Raw genomic sequence first — 20141 nt, forward strand, 5'->3', positions numbered from 1 at the left:
CACATTTGTGTGATACTGTGGCAACGTCTAAAACGTTTCTGCAATCTCTGCCAAAATGAGAAATTCGTACTGTTGGCTCTGTGCAAAGTTCTAAATTGTCTTCCCGGGGGAAAACGGTATATATGAACATAAATTAAGACCACCTAACATATGTATGTGGAAGACTGAGAGCTACAAATTGTGAAGAAGTGATGGATATGTTTAATAGTCTAGCGATTTCCTAAGAAAGAACTGTAGGTTTCACGCTCCTAAATGACTTCTACTGGAGACAGCATGTTTGGACCCATTTCTTTACTCCGTGAAAGTTTTTTGCGGGAAAGACTTGTTTTATAATTTTGTGATTCATCTACTGTTCTGTTTCCGGTAGGAGAAATTGAGAATCCGGAGTAGAGGATGTGGAGTATATGAGGCAGCAACATACAGCTTGCGGGATTGCAAAGCTGCGGATCTCACGAGGAAATCTGTGATCTGCCGGTGACAACAAGTGTGGACAGCAGAATTCTACAGCAAGAGAGATCCGACCTATAGTTTTACTTTGCTTCTGCTTGCTGCTTTGTCCCCAGCTAATTAAAGCTGTGCACCTATAATGTAAGTGGATATGCAAAACATGCAGCAGCTTTAACTCAATATGAGATGGAGATCCACAGACAGACATCAAAGTGTCAGAGAGGAAATGTGATGCAATGGAATATAATACGATTAAAATATATAGTGCAGTTATGACCATGGACAAGAGCAGACAGGCTTTCAAGAATATGAACCATTCATCTGCAAGTTCAGGGTCAGTTTGAGTTTCGCTGCTGAGTATAAAGATGAGAGGTCATATGTCTAATATGGATAAGATATTTCTTTACTTAGGAGAATGTTCACATATTTTGAATTTCATTGAGAAATATGGAGGTATGTTGGAGGTCACTATTATTCTTGTTTGTACTGATTCTGGGCTTGATATGGGGTAATTATAAAGTTGGTTACTTGAGCAATGGGTGGGGGAAGGCGTACCATGCACAAATACAGGATCGACATTCTTCAGACAAAAAGAGACTTCTACTCTCAAAAAATCAATCACTTCATCCACGACCCAAAAGCCCTCTTTTCCCTGGTCTCATTGCTCACCAAACCACCTTCTTCAACGATCCCAGATGACAAAGCTGCCACTAAAGCTTCCGAACTTGCCACATACTTCAAAAATAAAATAACAAACCTACTCGCCTCCCGTACAAGCAATAAAGTTCCTACCCAACATCATTCATGCTCTCCTAATCTACTACTCAGCCCAATATATCCTCAACTTTCCTCAGCCTCCTCGCCACAAACGGCCCGCTTAGAGGATTTCGAGCTTACATCTTCTTTAGAGATTGAAAACCTTTTAAAGAAACTCAAGCCATCCTCACACCCTCTTGATGCAATTCCAGCTAACCTTCTCATAACCTGCGCTAAAGACGTCGCTAAGCCTATCACCCAGATCATCAACGCCTCTCTATCACAGGGCCTGGTCCCTGACCCCCTCAAACTTGCCATCTTAAAACCCTTATTAAAAAAACCAAATCTCTCTACAGATAACCCAGCAAATTTCCGCCCGATTGCTAATCTTCCGATCATTGCCAAAATCCTGGAAAGAATAGTCAACAAACAGCTCTCTGAATTTCTTGAAAATAACAACATCCTCTCCCCGGCTCAATTAGGCTTTCGCAAATCCCGCAGTACCGAAACTCTTCTTTTATCTCTGTCAGACAACATTCTCATGAATCTAGAAAACAAACATCCCTGCTTGCTCATCCTCCTTGATCTTTCGGCCGCCTTTGACACGGTCAACCATGATTATCTCATCGAAAGACTATCCAAGATCGGCATCAAAAACAAAGCTCTAAACTGGTTCAAATCTTTCCTCCAGAACAGATACTACAAAGTTAAGATCAATAGCAAAGAGTCACCACCGTTCAGTTCCACATTAGGGGTCCCTCAAGGCTCTTCACTATCCCCTACGTTATTCAATATCTATCTTCTCCAGCTTTGTCATCTCCTTTCCAATCTAAAGTTAACCCATTACTTATATGCAGATGACGTCCAAATCCTTATTCCTATCACCGAATCACTTCAAAAGACCGTACCTTTTTGGAACTCCTGCCTCCTCTCCATTAACAAACTCCTGTCTAACCTTAACCTGATACTCAACACTGACAAGACAGAATTCCTCCTGATCACTCAAGATGGCACCCTTACATTGAATAGCTCTCACCTTCCATTGAATAGCTCTCACCTTACGCCGCTCCCAGTTCTCTCCCCACGGGTCAGAAACCTTGGGGTGGTCATGGATAACCATCTGAGCTTTTCTGATTTCATCATCACTACGGTTAAAGAGTGCTACTACAAACTCCAAGTTCTAAAAAGGCTTCGACCCCTCCTTCATTTTCACGATTTCAGGTCAGTGTTACAATCCATCATCTTCTCGAAAATGGACTACTGTAATTCACTGCTTCACAGTCTCCCAGTCTACACCCTAAAGCCTCTTCAACTGTTACAGAACGCTATAGCAAGGTGTCTCACTAAATCCAACAAAAGAGATCATATAACACCAATTCTAAAGAAGCTCCACTGGCTCCCAGTCAAATCTCGAATCCTGTTTAAACTTCTATCAATCACCCACAAAGCCATATTCAACAACACTCCACTGGACCTCAGAATCCCTCTTCAGCTTCACACCTCTTCCCGACTGCTAAGATTAGCACAAAGAGGAACTCTACATGCACCTCCCATGAAAACATCTTTAAGTAAAAGAGCTCTATCCACAGCAGGCCCCAAACAGTGGAATCTGCTTCCTCCAGAGCTAAGGCTGATACATTGCCCCAACACGTTCAAAAAAAGACTCAAGACATGGCTATTCGGTCAAGCATTCCCTTAACTTACTTAGTCTTCCACAGCTCCCATAGACTGTTTTCATACTGTTGACATCCAGAACCTATGCTCATGTTTTTACTCATCAATAAGAAATTTCTCCCTCCTCCCCCCCCTCCACGATCAACCTTCCTTCCCCCTCCCCCCCATTAGCAAACCTCCCTCCCCATGCGCTAGTTTCGCTCTAATAGTGCATACTGCTACTGTTCCTAGTTATGTTATGTTATATTATCCAAGTTGTTCACTCCCTTGTTCATTGTAAGACATATGTTGTCATTGTTTTCTACTTGTTATAATGCAAACCGGAGTGATAAGTAATTCTGTTATCTGAACTTCGGTATAAAAAAAAAAAAAAAAAAAAGTTATAAATAAATAAATAATAATAGTTCCTATTTTCCGGGTTCAGAAGGTTCACAGTAAATGGGGATTTGGGGGACTGCAGGGGAAATGTACACAAAAACATATTAGGAGAGGTGGAATCAGGAGGGGATGGCGTAGAGGGATGGTGGACAAGGGGAGGTGGAAAGGGGGTGTTCACACTCTTAATATTTTCAAGACAGTAAGGTTATGTATGGGCTTTATGGCAGAGCAGAGAGCAAGTTGGGGCCTAGGCTGGGGGGCCCTGGTGAGCTATTAATGGTAAATTGGCTTAAGAGATGATTAGTAATGCCCAAAAAGTGATGATGTCAACAAAGATCAGTTGTATAACGTGGAATGAGGGAGGCATTGGGTCGATTACTAAGAGGTATAAAAGCCTACAGGCTTTACAAAGATGGGGGACAGAGGAGGCATTTATCCAAAAAACCCAATTAGATGCAACAGAACATCAAAAGTTAAAAAGATAATAGATAAGACGGGTTTATTCGATTAATTCTGGTACTAGGAGAGCAGGAGTGGCAATTCTAATGAAGAAGGCGATACCCTTTTCTGACACCAAGATAATAAGGGATCAGGAGAAGAGATACTTGATTGTGGAAGAAACGTTATATGGTAAACCAATAGTACTGTGTAACATGTATGCATCTAATAAATATGAACACGTCTTTTTTGTGGGTCTAGCTAAATTGCTGTTGGATTACGCCAATGTCCTGATGGTGGTGGGAGGAGATTTCAATTATGTCCTAAATAGTCAACATGATCAATCCTCAGGGCTAATTTCAACTATGGAGACATCACAGAAAGGAGTGGGATATCTATGTCAGAGTTTGGCCTAGGTGGACACGTGGTGAACTCTCCATCCTTCAGAAAGAGAATAATATTCACAATTCTCGTGTGCACAATACTCAATCTGGATAGGTTATCTCCTTACAGATCGGGAAACTTTTTCTAAGATTTTAGAGGTTCAAATTGACCACTCATCATCTCTGACCATGCGCCGGTGTAGCTAGACTTGACCGGATTTTGCCCGATACAAGTCCTCATTGGCACTTTCCACGCTATTTATATACTGATCAACCATACCGAGAATACTTGATAAAATGATGGGAGGAATATCTGCTTTCTAACTGAGACATCAAGACACCCCAAGTTTGTTTTGGGAAACAGCCAAGGCGGTCCTAAGGGGTGATGATATAGCCTATGTAAAAGCTAGACGTGAACAATTGTCTTTTGCAATCTTACAATTAGAAAAACAGCTGCAGATTGATAAGAAAAACTATGAGAGGGACCTAACCCGGGAAGAGAGAGTCCAAATTGTTGCTACACAGGTGGCGATGAAAACACTGCTGCATCAGCATGCAAAAAAAGTATTATGTAATATCGTTACCAATTTTACCAGTATGGTAACAAGATAGGTCACTCCTTGGCAAATTTAACAAAAATTAGGACAGGCGTCCACTATGTCACCATGTTTTGCCATACCAATGGTAGACTGGTCAATTCAGGAAAGGAAGCCAATCCAGGCCATAAGAACCTGGCAAGTACCCAAAAACTAAGTCTATTCCATGCTACTGTTGCTAGTAATAGCAGTGGCTATTTTCTAATTCAACTTAATAGCAGGTAATGGACTTCTCCTCCAAGAACTTACCCAAACCTTTTTTGAACCCAGCTACACTAACTGCACTAACCACATCCTCTGGCAACAAATTCCAGAGCTTAATTGTGCGTTGAGTGAAAAAGAATTTTCTCCGATTAGTCTGAAATGTGCTACTTGCTAACTTCATGGAAATGGCCCCTAGTCCTTCTATTTTCCGAAAGTTTAAATAACCGATTCACATCTACTCGTTCAAGACCTCTCATGATCTTAAAGACCTCTATCATATCCACCCTCAGCCATCACTTCTTCAAGCTGAACAGGCCTAACCTCTTCAGCCTTTCCTCATAGGGGAGCTGTTTCATCCCCTTTATTATTTTGGTTGCCCTTCTCTATACCTTCTCCATCGCAACTATATCTTTTTTTGAGATGCGGCGACCAGAATTGTACACAGTATTCAAGGTGCAGTCTCACCATGGAGGGATACAGAGGTATTATGACATTTTCCGTTTTATTAACCACTCCCTTCCTAATAATTCCTAACATTCTGTTTGCTTTTTTGACAGCTGCAGCACACTGAGCCGACGACTTCAAAGTATTATCCACTATGATGCCTAGATCTTTTTCCTGGGTGGTAGTTCCTAATATGGAACCTAACATTGTGTAACTACAACAAGGATTATTTTTCCCTATATGCAACTTGTTCACATTACATTTCATCTGCCATTTGGATGCCCATTACATTTCATCTGCCATTTGGATGCCCAATCTTCCAGTCTTGCTAGGTCCTCCTGTAATGTATCACAATCCACTTGTGATTTAACTACTCTGAAAAATGTTGTATCATCCGCAAATTTGATAACCTCACTCATTGTATTCCTTTTCAGATCATTTATATATATATTGAAAAGCACTGGTCCAAGTACAGATCCCTGAGGCACTCCACTGTTTACCCTTTACCACTGAGAAAATTAACCATTTAATCCTACTATTTCTTTCCTGTCTTTTAACTAGTTTGTAATCCACAAAAGGACATCGCCTCCTATCCCATGACTTTTTAGTTTTCTTTGAAGCCTCTCATGAGGTACTTTGTCAAACGCCTTCTGAAAATCCAAATTTTATTAACCCCTTCAAAATAATGAAGCAGATTTGTTAGGCAAGACTTCCCTTGGGTAAATCCATGTTGACTGTCTTCCATTAAACCATGTCTTTCTATATGCTCTATGATTTTGATCTTTAGAATAGTTTCCACTATTTTTCCCGGCACTGACGTCAAGCTCACTGTTCTATAGTTACCCGGATCGCCCCTGGAGCCTTTTTTAAATATTGGGGTTACATTGGCCACCTTCCAGTCTTCAGCTACCATGGATGATTTTAATGATAGATTACAAATTTTAACTAATAGATCAGAAATTTCATTTTTTAGTTCCTTCAGTACTCTGGGATGCATACCATCTGGTCCAGGTGATTTGCTACTCTTTAGTTTGTCAATCTGGCCTACTACATCTTTCCAGTTCACAGTGATTTGGTTCAGTTTGTCTTATCTTCCGTAAGAGCCTCTTTAACCCTTCGGTCATCTAATGGTCTAACTGACTCCCTCACAGGTTTCTTGCTTCGGATATATTTTAAAAAGTTTTTATTATGAGTTTTTGCCTCTATGGCCAACTTCATTTCAAATTCTCTCTTCGCCTGTCTTATCAATGTTTTACACTGAACTTGACAATGCTTATATTTTATCCTATTTTCTTCAGATGGATCCTTCTTCCAATTTTTGAAGGATTTTTTTTGGCTAAAATAGCCTCTTTCACCTCATGACAGTAATCGTTTTGCCTTCCTTCCACCTTTTCTAATGCGTGGAATACATCTGGACTGCGCCTCTAGGATTGTATTTTTAAACAACGTCCATGCCTGTTGAATAATTTTAACCTTTGCAGCTGCACCTTTCAGTGCCAATCCTCGCTCTGAGGCTCAAGGCATCAAAGGAGGAAGCATCATTGGTTTCAAGGCTCCATACATCAAGCACTCCTAAGTACGATACATCAACAGCATTGGGGCCTGATGCATTGGAGGTGCCGGGTCTCCATGCATCGGTAGTGCTAGGGTTCAATGTGTTGGCGATGCCAAAGCTGGATGCACTGATGAATGGTGCATCATGGCAGTAGTGCTATATGTGTTGACTGTATTGTTGGTGCTGAGGATCATGCTTCTTTTGTGCCAGTTGGATCAGCAGCTTTGATGAATGGCACTTCATTGTACTAGACCCTGGGCCCTTAATATATACAAAGGGCTTGTTGACACCTGAGATTGGCATTTTTCCTTTTTACTTGATCCTGACAAGGTGGAGGGGCCCCATGCTTGCTCCAAATAGGGGAGGAAGCTTACTCGAGGAGTTCCTGCTCAACTCTGTTGCGCTGGAGGTGGACCCTTGGGCCGAGGTGGAGTTGTCGCAACCTGTAGGAGGGATCCTACAGGTCCCCACCGTCGGCAGGTGAAGAGGGCTGTTGGTCGGAGGCCGGCTGGCGCTTCACCAATACCAGCCCTCATTCCCCGCGGATTGAGCCTTTGGGTGCCGGGGCCGGCTGGACTTAGGTGGGCCTCCGTCAGTTGTCAATGGAAGGATCGAGGTCAGCCCAGAGGCAGCAACAGGAGAGAATGACAGTCTGTACTGGACAAGACAAAGTCCCAAAGACCCGGGTGCCAACAGAAGCAAAGTCAGACAGGGGGCGCCCGAGCAAGAACAGGCCAAAGCCTGAGTAGGCCAGGTCCAGGACATAGACTGAAGAAGCATCGTAGGACAAGCTGGAGTCAGGGCTGGTGGCAATCTGGAAGCAGTGGCAAGCAAGGCTGAGGTCTAGACAAGGAGAGAGTCAAGAGCAAAGTCAGGCAATGCAGAGGTCTGGGTCTGGAGAAAGGCAACGGAGTAGTCAGGCAATGCAGAGGTCCAGGCTTGGAGAGAGTCAACGGCGTGGTCAGGCAAGCAGAGTCAAAGTCCGTGAAGGCAAACTGAGGAAGGGTAGAAGATCAGGAACGCAGGAATGAGGAAATCAGGAACAGGAGTCAACGAGGATCAGGAACCAGGAACGAGGAGAATCACAAGGAGGCATCATGTACTTGACCAGCGAGGAGACCTGTTGCAAAGGCAATCTTAGGAAGGGGAGTCCGGGCTTAAATACCGGAGCTCCGCTGATGTCATCATCCGGGGCAGTGGCTTGGTTCCCGCCGCGAGCCCTACTTAAGAGTTAGAGATATATGCCTAGGGAGGGGTGCGGCGCTGAGAGGTGACGTCTCTCCGTGGGCCACGCGGCTCGACAGGGAGCACCAGAATCTGTAGCTGAGCTGGAGGCACCAGGGGCAGCCTGAGGACGGAGCCGGTGGCCTACCTCCGCCAGGGATGAGGGACCAGGCACTGGATTCACTTGAGAGAGGTAAGGGGGCCGAGCCACAGGTCTGCCATGGCCAGCATGCGTAACAAACTCAGCACCCAGGGAGCCCAAAGAGGTTCCACTGCAGGAGAAGGAATGACTGCAGCTCTTCAGAGACTTACAGAGCTCCTCTATTTTCCAAACTCTTGACTTCTGAGAGCATAGGGACATCTGGCCACAGTGGTAGCAGTTAGACTGGTCATGATTCATTCTTAGGCACTGATAGCAAATTTTGTGTCTATCAGTAACAGACATTTTCCTACAACAAACACAGATCTTGAAGTCACTGACAGTGGCTGAGAAGTTTTTATTAGCACTGAAAAATGCTTTTTGAGTGAATTGCTGACGCAGCAACATATTAATTACAGAATTTAGAAAATCAAAGATATGAAGAAATATCACAAAGAAAAATGAGAGAAAGGATACAATATTTGCTGATGCTCGGACAAAAAAAGACTGAGGGGTCATGCGGCAATGCCTGCATGGGAACTCCCACACATGCTCAGTACAGCAAAAGCTCTACGAGTTAAGAGAGTAGAGTCTATTTGGCACCGTTGGATCATGTCACTGTTGGATGATGTCACCCATGTGTCAGTTAAACCAGCAATAAAGAAGCATTTTTTTCTTAACTTAAAGTAGCTTGCAAGTCCAAGTTGTATCTCCAGGGTGCATAAAGGTTTATACAGATATTTTCAGTACCAACCTATTTTTTTAATTGCTCATTTGACTCCAGACCTATACTCTGCCAATATAAACACCTAACACAGATTTGCTCTTGGAAAAACACAGGGAAACCATACTGAGCATGCTCGGGCTGTGATATCAGCACAATCTATGGGCAAGAACAAAAAAAAAATAAAAACCACTGCCTTATTTGCATACTTTCTGACACACTTATTCACTCCTGCTTCATAGGAATCAATGGAGAAAAATTCAAGCATCCTCACACATGCAAAAATGGCTTGCTACTATTAGAAACCAAAATGCCATTGCTGTAGCAAGTGGCAGGGCATGAGGAATTGCTGTCATGGAAGAGCAGGAAAGCATGTGCTCAAATGAAAAAGCAAATGTATTTCCATCTACATATATTTCTTCTGCATCCTTCACTCAAGGTTAGAAGGGACAATGTAAAGAAATGCAACCTAAGATCCCGAATTACTCAGAAATTGGGGTTTCTCCTACTGATAAAATAAAGGCTAGAATCTGGTTCTTGGACCTGTTTCGTTCTCTGTATAGAGCTGACAAAGGATCACATCCCCAAATCACAGGGGAACTCCAGTTCACTATTGACCTTCAAAATCAGAGACAGAAGCAAAGGGGAGCTAGTCTGCTGGTAGTGATAACGACATGAGACACATGAAGCATTCCCAATACTTAACTCATTATTTTGAAGTCATGAGAATAAGCACGGATGCATAAATGTAATAATTAGAATAATTCCACTGTATTAGCAATAAACTACATATAAGTGAAAGGTTAGAAAAATTACTGTAATAACTGTTTTACTTCTGTGAGCTTACAGATGGTACCATAAACTATGAAATTCTGAGATGATTATGCCAGTTTTCCAATCAATATCAGATCAATGTACTGATGTCACCAGATATGGGTGCAGCCAACATGCTAGCTTGTAACCATGTACTGTAATTTAGAATAATGAAGAGATAATATGTAAATCTGTGATTTAGCACATACATAATGTGTAACAAAGGAAAGATTTCCACTTTTTGTCTCTCTCACTGTCCTTTTGTGATAAGAACTCTCTATCATATCTAATAAACTAATTATTCCATAAAGAGCATCTTCTTGTGTCTAAGAAGACAAATGGGCTTGACAGACAAATTTACAATTTACAGACAACATTCATTAGATATATTAGCATTTATAGAACACGACTAAAGGCTTTTAATTTATAGATAATTGATGGTGTGAAGGATTCTATGTTTTTTTAATCTTGATATGTTTTAATGCTTGTACGTATTATGATTGTTTGTTTTAAATGATGTAATCTGTCTATGCTGATTTTGATTTGTTTTTATGTTTGTTGGACTGATGTCTGTTTTATTTGATGTAATCTACTTAGCATGAATATTTAGGTGGAATATAAGCCTTTTTAAATAAATAAATAGATCATTCCCTTATAAACAGCATAGAATTCTCAACTTCCCTTAGCCTCATAATCTCACTACTCCCTTCCATACACTCCAGCAATGTTTAGGCAATAGCCCCTCAACCCCTCCTCTGACACAAGGTTTCCATCACTGTATCACTTACACTACAGTCATCCATAATATAAGTGGCTCTGCCTTCATTCAAGAAAACAACAAGGAAAGCTATCTATAATCGCCATGAGGGAAACAAAGTAGAATAGAAGCTCGATGTCCGATCAGAATCTTTATTCTTTGGAGACGTGATACTAAAATAAGCCCGACTCTGGCCAAGTTTCACCCCTTGCATTGGGGCTGTGTGCAGTCAAAAGCGTATTGAACTCAAGGTGCAGTACAATGAGTACTATGGTCTGTAAGAACATATGGATATTGTCACAGTATGGGGTAGTGTAAACAGTCTCACTTCCGTGGAATCAAAATATTTGAGCCACCTCTTTTAATTAATTGTCTCAGTGAAGAATTTGTAAACAGTCTCTGTTCTGATAGTTAAAAAAACATCTGTTCTACTTTGTTTCTCTCTGCCTTCATTCAATCCACTCTTGCAAGCATCCTGCCACTTTCTATAACCTTTTCAAGCCCAAGGCATAACAATAATGATGTGTGGCATACCAGCCTCTGCAGAGCAGGCAGTGAGGACATGGAGAAGACTTAGGGAAGCAATTAAAGCCCCATCGGTCTCTGTTCCAAATTTAGAACAAAGTGAGAGAGGCGGCGGAGATGCACATGGACCCATCCTAATGCATCAGCTTTCTCTGTATACAAGTGCAGAATAGGGCAAAAGTCTGTGTGGTGCAGGCAGCTGGCTTGATTGGTTACCCTGGATGCCACAATGTGGTTGCCAGAACTCCTGCACTGCTGCTGTTCCCAACCATCAGAGTGAGTCACGTCCACTGCTTAGTGCACACTGTCCCCATCTCACTCAGCCTGGGGATTAAACGGAAGCTGGAAGGCTCAAAAGAGGAGGCTCAGGAGGCAGAAGAGGAGGAGGAGGTGGTGCCATGTGCAATGTGTGTGCTGCAGAAAGCAGGGCTCGGCTATCCATGCCCCCCTGCATGCTGTCCATTAATTCCCCCATTCTGGGGCTCATGCTGCAGCTAAGAAGAGGCCTGAGTGACTACATATGCTCTCAGCAGGAGCTCCTGCATGTTTAAGAGCTACTACTGATGTCTCTTATTGCTGGGGCATGCTAAGAGCAGAGCCTGGATGATGCTCTGGACCCGAGATTCAGGCAGTGGTGCCTTTTCCATGGCAGATCAGGTCTGTCTTCATGGATATTAGTTGGCATAGGATGTCCTGCATACCTTCTGCTAGCAGTGCTCTGAACAGGAAAGCATGTCAGTACTTAGGGAGATAAACTTTGCGACATACAAACAGACACATCTGGAATCCAAAGACTGTTTCCACTCACTCACCCTTCTTGCAGACCTGTTTAGAATCAGCAAAGAGCACATACTGTACCTAGCTCAGTGGCTTCAGCATGCGAAACAAATATTAGAGGATCCTCCACAGCATCATCGTCTTCCAGTGCAACAGATATTTCACCTGATTGGGGAGGGCCAAGAGGGAGAAATGAAACATGGGTCATCTTAAGTTCAAAATGAACTATTTATAAGTATAGCTGCATCATGAGAGTGACACTGTGGTTCAAGCAATGGGCTGGGAACCACCTCCTGCTTCTCCCAGTGGCACTTGCTATGGCTTATCTTCACAGGCACCCGGGAATGTAAACTGTCTGAGTTATGGCGATTGGAAGGTGATGCAGAGCTTTATATAAGTACCGACATCAATAAAAAATACTATTCTAAATCCTAACTGGGCTGTTTATGACCAAGTCATTCATAAGTGCATGTCTTAAAAGATTTAATGGCTGTCCTGTTTGAAGAATTTATAGATCAAGAGATCTCACAATACATTTTTTGGTGGCCGTATTGACAATTTCTCTTAAATACTCCATTAACTCAACTATTTCTTCTGTGGTTGCCACATCTGAGAAATGCTATTAAAATAATGTCTTAGGCATGATTTGTATCTTTAAATGTGGTCCAACCTGATTCTTCCTCCCCGACTTGATTTCAAAGGGTCTACATAGATTTAAGAATTAACTTCCTTTTAAAACTGTGACATCTTTGTACCAATTAACGTTATTGTCCGAATGCTTAGGTTTCTTCAAGTAAACTTTGAAGAGCAGTTAAACCACCAGGTCTGCCCCTATATACAGAAATTGTAAAGTGCCATCCCCAAGTTCCCAATGCATCCGCATTTATTTACAGAGAATACTTTCAAACCCGCATAACCAGAAACGTGATGACTGACAGACAGACATATAAGATATTCGCTTGCAGAAGAGTGCAGCTGCGACTTGGCGCTAAGCGTTCAGACACAGGCTGGGCAGGGCTCCTGCTGCACAATCAGAGAGCATAGGAAGAGGAGCGGACATGGATAAGCTGGGAAGCGGCAGAGACCGGAGGTTCTCCTTCCACGCGCTACTGAGCCGGGGGGGTAGGGCCGAGCTCTGCATCGATCGCTTTCCCATTAAAGTGACCTTCCGTCCCTTCTGCGGCACCAACGGGGTAAGAATATATTACTTCTGAGAAGAAGGGAGTAGGATGGCAAAAGGCTTGTTCTGCAGACTATGCCAAGAAGGGGACAAAGCTTCACAATGAATGAGGCACTATTAAAAGAAATTCTGTCCTGTTATGTTGCATTTGTATACCGCTTGCCTCAAATAAAAATTCAACCCGAAGGGGTTCACAGTAAAAAAAAAAAAATGCAATAATTATATACATCATAAAAATAAAAGAATACAAGAATAAGTCACAATGCAAAATACATCCTAGCATATAACTATTAAGCATGGAGCGGGTATCAGGTCCAAGAAGCATGCTGCTGGGGGAGGGGCCCGCTGGAGGCAGTTTCCTGGAATTTGGCTGCTATGACAGCTGTAAGCTGCGACCGCTCCCAAAAAGCTAGTACCCGAATGAGTATTTATTTAAGAAAAAAGGGAGAGTGGGGTATTGTTTAAATCAGTTCCCGTTTTTAAGCTTGCTGAGCAGAACTTCGTTTTAACTGTACAGCTTGCAGCTTCTTACACTGCATATTTGTGTTTCTTTGAACCAAGACCCTTAGACTGCATTTCTTTACCATTGAACAATCATTTTTTATTCCGAGCCGGGGGAGGTAAGGCCTTTTTTCGATGTCAGTTTAAAAAAAAAATGGCTCTTTTTTGCTTTCTGAACAGAGTAACGAGCAGGCGCCGCTGGAAGCCAGTTAGCAGTTTAACGGGGAAAGGCTGCAGTTCCCGATTCCACCAGTGGCGGCGCTACGCTCAGGCGGGGAGAAGCGCCTCAAGTCACTTGGCCGCGGCGGGGGCTGCGGCGCGCGCGGCGCTCAGGGCGCCCTAAGTCCTTGCGCAGGCTTCCAGCGGAAAGCGAGGGAGATGGGGCTTTACCTGGGTGGGCGCCGATTGGCAGGGCCTCGGCCGCACAGCACCTGCCCTTGCCGTCCTCGGGCTTCAAGATGACCTCCAGCTCGTGGAAGAAGCGCATGCTTTTCGTGGCGTCGCCCGAGTTGTGCGCGTACTTCACAGTCCGGTACTCATACTTAAGGTTCTTGTACTTTGCACGACACTGCTTCCAGTCCCGGTACACCCCCAACTCGTGCAGCCGTTTTGCAATGTAGATGAAGATCCCTTTATTCCTTAGAGTCCCGTTGAGTTGCTTTCTGATGCTTTTTTCGGACCAGACACTTAGCAAGGCTTTGATCTCTTCCTCAGTCCAGTACCTCCCTGCTCCTCGCTCCATGTTGAAAGTGACCTGGAAATGATTTACTATTTCTAGCTACGATTTAGTTTCCAGGGAAACCAGACGACTGGTTGTCGGTAAGTCCCAGCGAGACAAAAGGATCTAGTTTACTGGCTCAAGCTGCCTGAGGGGTGTGACTTGAGAAGGAGCCAGCCAAGCAGGTTCTGCAGGAGGCAAGCAAATAAGACAGCTCTGACTCGAAAGGATTGCTGAGCTTTGGAGCCGAGAGCTAGAAATGGCAAAAGGAAAACCCTGATCAATTCCAGGGGGCCGAAGACGCTTCGTTTAACCCTCTATGGGGGTGAAAAAAAATAAAAGAATAAAGTCTGTTTAAATGTGATGGCTGTAGCCATTTATCAGACTGGAGTTCTGTTAGAGCCGCATTAGCCCGCATGAGAATTCTCGCTGTAAAACACAGCAGCTGCTTTAGCCTGCAGTCAGGTTATAAGGATTAAAGAGCTGCTTGTGCCCGGCTGTCACTTTCTTTTCCTGTCTAATATATCCTGCAAATGTAATCTGGGGCTTTTACCCCCTTTTGATTTTTTTTTGCCGGTAGTGTATATTTATCATGTTTGCCAGGTTGTGCCACCGGCAGATTTGGGAGAAGAAAAGCAGTTAAGATTAATTTAGATATGGGGTTTTTTTTAGAGAGAGTTGTCCTGATAAATTTAACCTAACAAAATATGAATATATGAATACAAATAATTTCAGAGAAAATAATCAGACTATCCTATAAAGCTTTGCTGTTCATGTTTTTCCCCATAAGGAAAGAATAGAGTTTAACCTTTGTTAACAGAAATTTAGCGCAAAGGTTAAACTCTATTCTTTCCTTATGGGGAAAAACATGAACAGCAATGCTTTATAGGATGGCTTTTCTTTACCGACATTCGTCAGGGACATCATGCCGGTTTACATCGAACAAGGGAGAACAACATAGAAAAATCAGTTACAAAAAACAGGGAGCAGCAAACTGGGAGATGCTATCGAAATATGCATAATAGAAAGGAATAGAGGCATAAGTAAGTTATAAAAGTTATCATAAAACTAATACAGAGACATAAAACAGAAGAAAATAACAGTGGAAAACTAAATACAAGTCATATATCAATGTTTTAAGTAGCGTAAAACAGAGGCATGTGACAAGGTAAAGCGGGCATTCGATATATATGGAGAAAAGGGAGAAGGTTAGGAAGTTAGTTAAATACCTGTTGGAAGAGCCAGCTCTTTAATCGTTTCTTGAACATATGTGAGTTTGGTTCCAAACGTAAAGTAGGAGGCATTGAGTTCCAAATTGTGGGTCCTGCAATAGACAGCGCCCAATCTTATTACATTTACAGAGTACTTTAAGCTGGGTTTGAAAAACAGATGTATCTTACTTACTGTCCTTCCCTATATAGATAGTAGAGGCCTGATTCATTTAGTAGCTTTATTCGGTTAAAGTGTTCTCAGTCTTCAGTTCTAAGAGATTATGATGAGCTCCCTCTCTGGCCACATACAAATCTTTTCAAAACCTTTATCAAGTTGTTTTTAAATCTTAAACCTGGTTCTGTTCATGACCTTGTTAAATTTTTTTTCAGATTTATTTATTAGATTTTTTAAATATTGAGCTACAAACCTCAGAATAACATAATATGACACATTAATCAGATCTATTGCACAAAACATACAACCTTAAGTCAGAACAAGAAAGTGGACAAATGTTCATTTAAACTCAAAGTTCCCTTTTCTACCCTCCCTCCCCTTCCTTTCCCCCTTCATTTGCAATTCCCATTCCTTCACTTATAAAGTATCAAATGTCTCTCACAATGTGCCTCTTCTGTCAGACAGCTTAGTACATGAAAATAAGTACATAAACCAATGAATAAATGCATATAAATACATCACTTGGAACCAAATTAGCCCCTTACGATGACGTGGTATCACTTGGAAAATACTCCCCAGCTTGCTACACATTCAGTATTACATTTTTCACCATTGGTGCAAGGTGGGCCAAAAACGTTTGCAACACTTCTAGGATCCCTTCGTATTTTGTCCTAGATAGAGATTTGACAGTTAAGTATTCAAACGTTAACAATCTGACCAATCTGGATTCCCACTGGGCCCGTTTGGTTCTTCCTGATCTATCCAAGTAGCCAAGATTGTTTTCTTTGCAATTAAACTTGCTTTGTCAAGGAACAATTTCTGTTTGGTTGCTTAAGTTTGGTTTTATCTCATCATAGATACCAAAAGGCCATACTTTTGGCTCATCGCCGCATATTACTTTAAGTAACTTAAAACAGTACCTCTCTTCCTCACTACAAAATCTCTGAACCTTCGGACAGATCCAGAATCCGTGAATAAAGTCGCCTACTGCATCTCAACATTTTAAGCAGCTATCAGAACAAATCTGCGCTTTGTGCGTTCTTTTCCTCGACAAGTAGAACTGGTATAAAATTTAAATTGCGTTTCTCTAAATATCTCTGAAATTCGCTTGAAGTAGTACTGGAACTCCTGTACTGACAATTTAAAACCCAGCATTTTTGATCATCTTGCATAAATATCATGAAATTCTTCCCAATCCCCTAGTTTATTTAATGCTTTATTAAACTTGGCACCAGATGGTTTCCCCGGATTCTCACCCAATAGAATCTCTTTCATGGTCTTGCTTAAATCTTCATTTGGGTTAATTTTAAGGCGTTCTGTAATACAATGTCTCAATTGTAGGTACGCGTAGAAATCCTTGTGTAAAAGAGAAGATTGTCTTTGCAATCCTTGAAAGCTTTGTATCTTGTTTGTGTTTTCATTGAAGCATTGAGAGATCATCTTAAGTCCCTTCTTGTTCCATTCTTTGAACACTACATTCTCCACACCTGGAATAAATTGAGGGTTCCCACAAATATGCATAAATGGTGATACTCTCCCTTTTTGCAGGCCCATCTACATAGTAAAGTCCATGCCTTCTTACACGAAGTCATCACTAGTTGGGATTTTAGCTTGGGCGGATCTTCCCCTGACTCTACCTGTATTAAGGTATTTAATGACCATGGCCTAAACCAGCTTTGTAGGGAGGAGAGGAATGTAAAGAATCTAATAACCAATCTACTATATGCCTCATCATACATGCTAAGTTATATCTTAGTAGATTTGGGCAGTTTAATCCATCTTGAGTTGAAGAGCTCATTAATATCTTTAGCGGTAATCTTGCCTTCTTCCCATTCCAGAGAAAACAGTAAAAAAGGCTATTTGTCGCTTTGAGATCTTTGCGATTTAGCCAAATGGGTAACATTTGCATCAGATAAAGCCACGTCAGGACCTCCATCATCTTCAACAGATGTATCTTCCCGGTGATTGATAAAGGCAGCGTACTCTAGTGCCATAAAGCCCTGGTTATACTTCCTAGTAGAGGATGTACATTGACCTGATAAATCGAGCTGCTATCTACTGGGATCTTAATCCCTAGATATTTCATTTCTCTCTCCACCCAGCGCAAGGGAAAACTACTTCCTCACTTTTCCTTCAGATTCCCTCATACTGCCAGAGCTTCTGACTTATCTTGATTAATTTTCAGTCCTGCGAGCTGAAGAAATAATTTTTGATGTTCTAACATGTTCTGTAAGGAATCTTCTGGATTTATAAGGAAAATCAGAACATCGACTGCAAAGGCTGCCACCTTAAAGTCTTTCCCCTTGTTGACGAACCTTCTTATTGCCTCATCTGTATCTATTTTCCTTAACAAGGGGTCTATAGAGAGGATGTATAATAATGGGGGAAATGGGCAGTCCTGCCTGACCCCTCAGTGAATGTGGACATGAGGGGATTTACCTCAATTGGCTATTATATTAGGCACCAGATCTTTATATAGAAGCAAAATATTTTTATCTATATCTCCTATAAAGCCAAATCTGTTTAATACTGAAAACATATATGGCCATGAGACCCAGTCAAAGGCTTTTTCACAGTTAAAGCTTATGGCCATAGCTGGCATCGTTTGGTTTTTAAATAGATTCATGGTTGTTATCAGTTTGACTATGTGTGTACCTGCCGTTCTTCCCTTGACAAATCCCACTTGATTATTGGAAATGATTGAAGGAAAAACTTGATTTAGCTATTTGCTAAGATTTTCACAAAAACCTTTAGATCACAATTCAGTAGAGATATAGGTCTGTAGGAGGATGGTTGTAATGGGTCTTTCCCTGGTTTAGCTAAAACTGTGATATGCCTTGTTAAAATCTTTTGGAAAAGAGCATCCACATAAAACTTACTCATAGGCCCTATCACCTGCGATTTGAGAATCTTGTAATAGTCGTATGAGAACCCACGTGGGCCTGGGGTCTTGCCCGATTTACTCAAGTTTATCACATTTAGAATTTCATAAGACGGAATCGGTCTATCCAGATAATTTAATTGTTGCTCTGAAATTTCAGATATAGGTAAATCTTTGAAAAAACATTTTCCTCCATCTGCCTGCCTAATCTATCATCTGTATATAATGCTTCATAAAATGTTTTTAAGACCTCACAAATTTCTGCTGTTTTTGAAACTGTTTTATCCTGCCTAGTTTTAAGATTCTCTATATAGATTGTATCCCTCCAAACTTTGACAGCATTAGCTGAGAGCTTTTCAGCCTTGTTTCCAAATCTAAAAAAAACTGTAATTCCAGTGCTGCATTCTCTTTGGTGCTCTCTGGTGAAGACAGGCATTTAAACTTTCTAAAGCAGACCAATATTCAGCATTAATTTCTTTTGTCCTATGTACTTCTCTTCTAATTGTAGAACCATTTTATTTATACAGGCAGATCTACTAATGAAACAGGATATAATTTCTTCTCTTAAGAGTTTTGCTGGCCTCCCAAAATAATCTAGGAGAATTTGCATGCTGCCCATTATGTTGCGATACCTGGCCGAGGTAGCCCCCGGCCAGGACCCCTACCCTCGGTGATTCGCCAGAGCGGGAGCCCCCTCCGACGTGGCGGACGGCGCACGGGCCGAGGCGCGACTTCCCAAACGTCCCTGCAGGCAGCATCAGGGAGGCTCCGCCCCTTAAAGGGGCCACGGCGCGAAAATCAGGCCGGCCCCGGAAGCTGACGTCATCAACCAGGGAGATTTAAACCTCTCCCTGGGACCTAGAAGACGCCTTGCAATGAGGTCTCTGTGGTGTTCCTGCCTTGCCTTTGCTATTGTTTCTCCTGGCTTGACTTCGGACTGGTTTTTGGTTTCTGCACCTTGCTGCCTGCCCTGACCTTGGCCTGGACTCCGACTCCGCACCCTGCTGCCGGCCCCGGCCCTTGGCCTGGACTTCGACTCCGCACCCTGCTGCCGGCCCCGGACCTTTTGCCTGGCCTCCAACTTCGCACCTTGCTGCCGGCCCCGGACCTTCTGTCTGGACTCTGACTCCGCACCTTGCTTCCAGCCTCAGAGTTCCGGTAGGGCCCGTCTCTGTCTTTCTCCACCGGTCTCAGACCCGCGGACCGGTCTGTTCCTTCGCAGTACCTGATATCCTTAGGAACGTCTGCAGTACCCGCTCCTCAGGGGCTCCTGAGGCTCCCAGGCTATCTGCTCCTCGGAGGGCCTCCTGGTGGTACTGTGGGACTTTCTCTTCTATAGGACTGTCACCCATACCACCTTCCGGAGACGAGTTCATTGGGGCTGACCCTCGGTGGAATATCATCCTTTGCTCCGGACTAAGGGTCCACATTCAGTACACATTATGTATAGTGAATTCCTTCTATTTATTTTGTAACAAGTCATGGTACTCAAGGTTCCCCTTCAAATGAGTCGAGAATTTCCAAACGTCTCCTCCTTTTCCTGCTCCACCAATCTAAGATCTATCCATAGCAGAGTGGAGCAGGAAAAGGAGGAGACGTTTGGAAATTCCCGACTCATTTGAAGGGGAACCTTGAGTACCA

General features: G+C 42.6%; 1 protein-coding gene across 2 annotated transcripts in view; it reads right to left on the bottom strand.

The window, feature by feature from the left end:
• LOC115083420 (multifunctional protein ADE2) overlaps positions 1-14272 on the bottom strand; it is a 134489-nt gene extending 120217 nt beyond the window's left edge. For both annotated transcript variants that reach the window (XM_029587234.1, XM_029587228.1), the window contains exons 1-2: positions 13906-14272; positions 11916-11999 (exon numbers count right to left, since the gene is read on the bottom strand). In XM_029587234.1, the coding sequence (XP_029443094.1) occupies positions 11916-11999; positions 13906-14257 (436 nt within the window). In that variant the 5' untranslated portion in view covers positions 14258-14272. The remainder of the gene's footprint in view (positions 1-11915; positions 12000-13905) is intronic.
• Between the last annotated feature and the right edge of the window lie 5869 nt (positions 14273-20141).

This window comes from Rhinatrema bivittatum, chromosome 1 (assembly GCF_901001135.1).
Source record: "Rhinatrema bivittatum chromosome 1, aRhiBiv1.1, whole genome shotgun sequence".
NCBI classification, from domain to species: Eukaryota; Metazoa; Chordata; class Amphibia; order Gymnophiona; family Rhinatrematidae; genus Rhinatrema; species Rhinatrema bivittatum.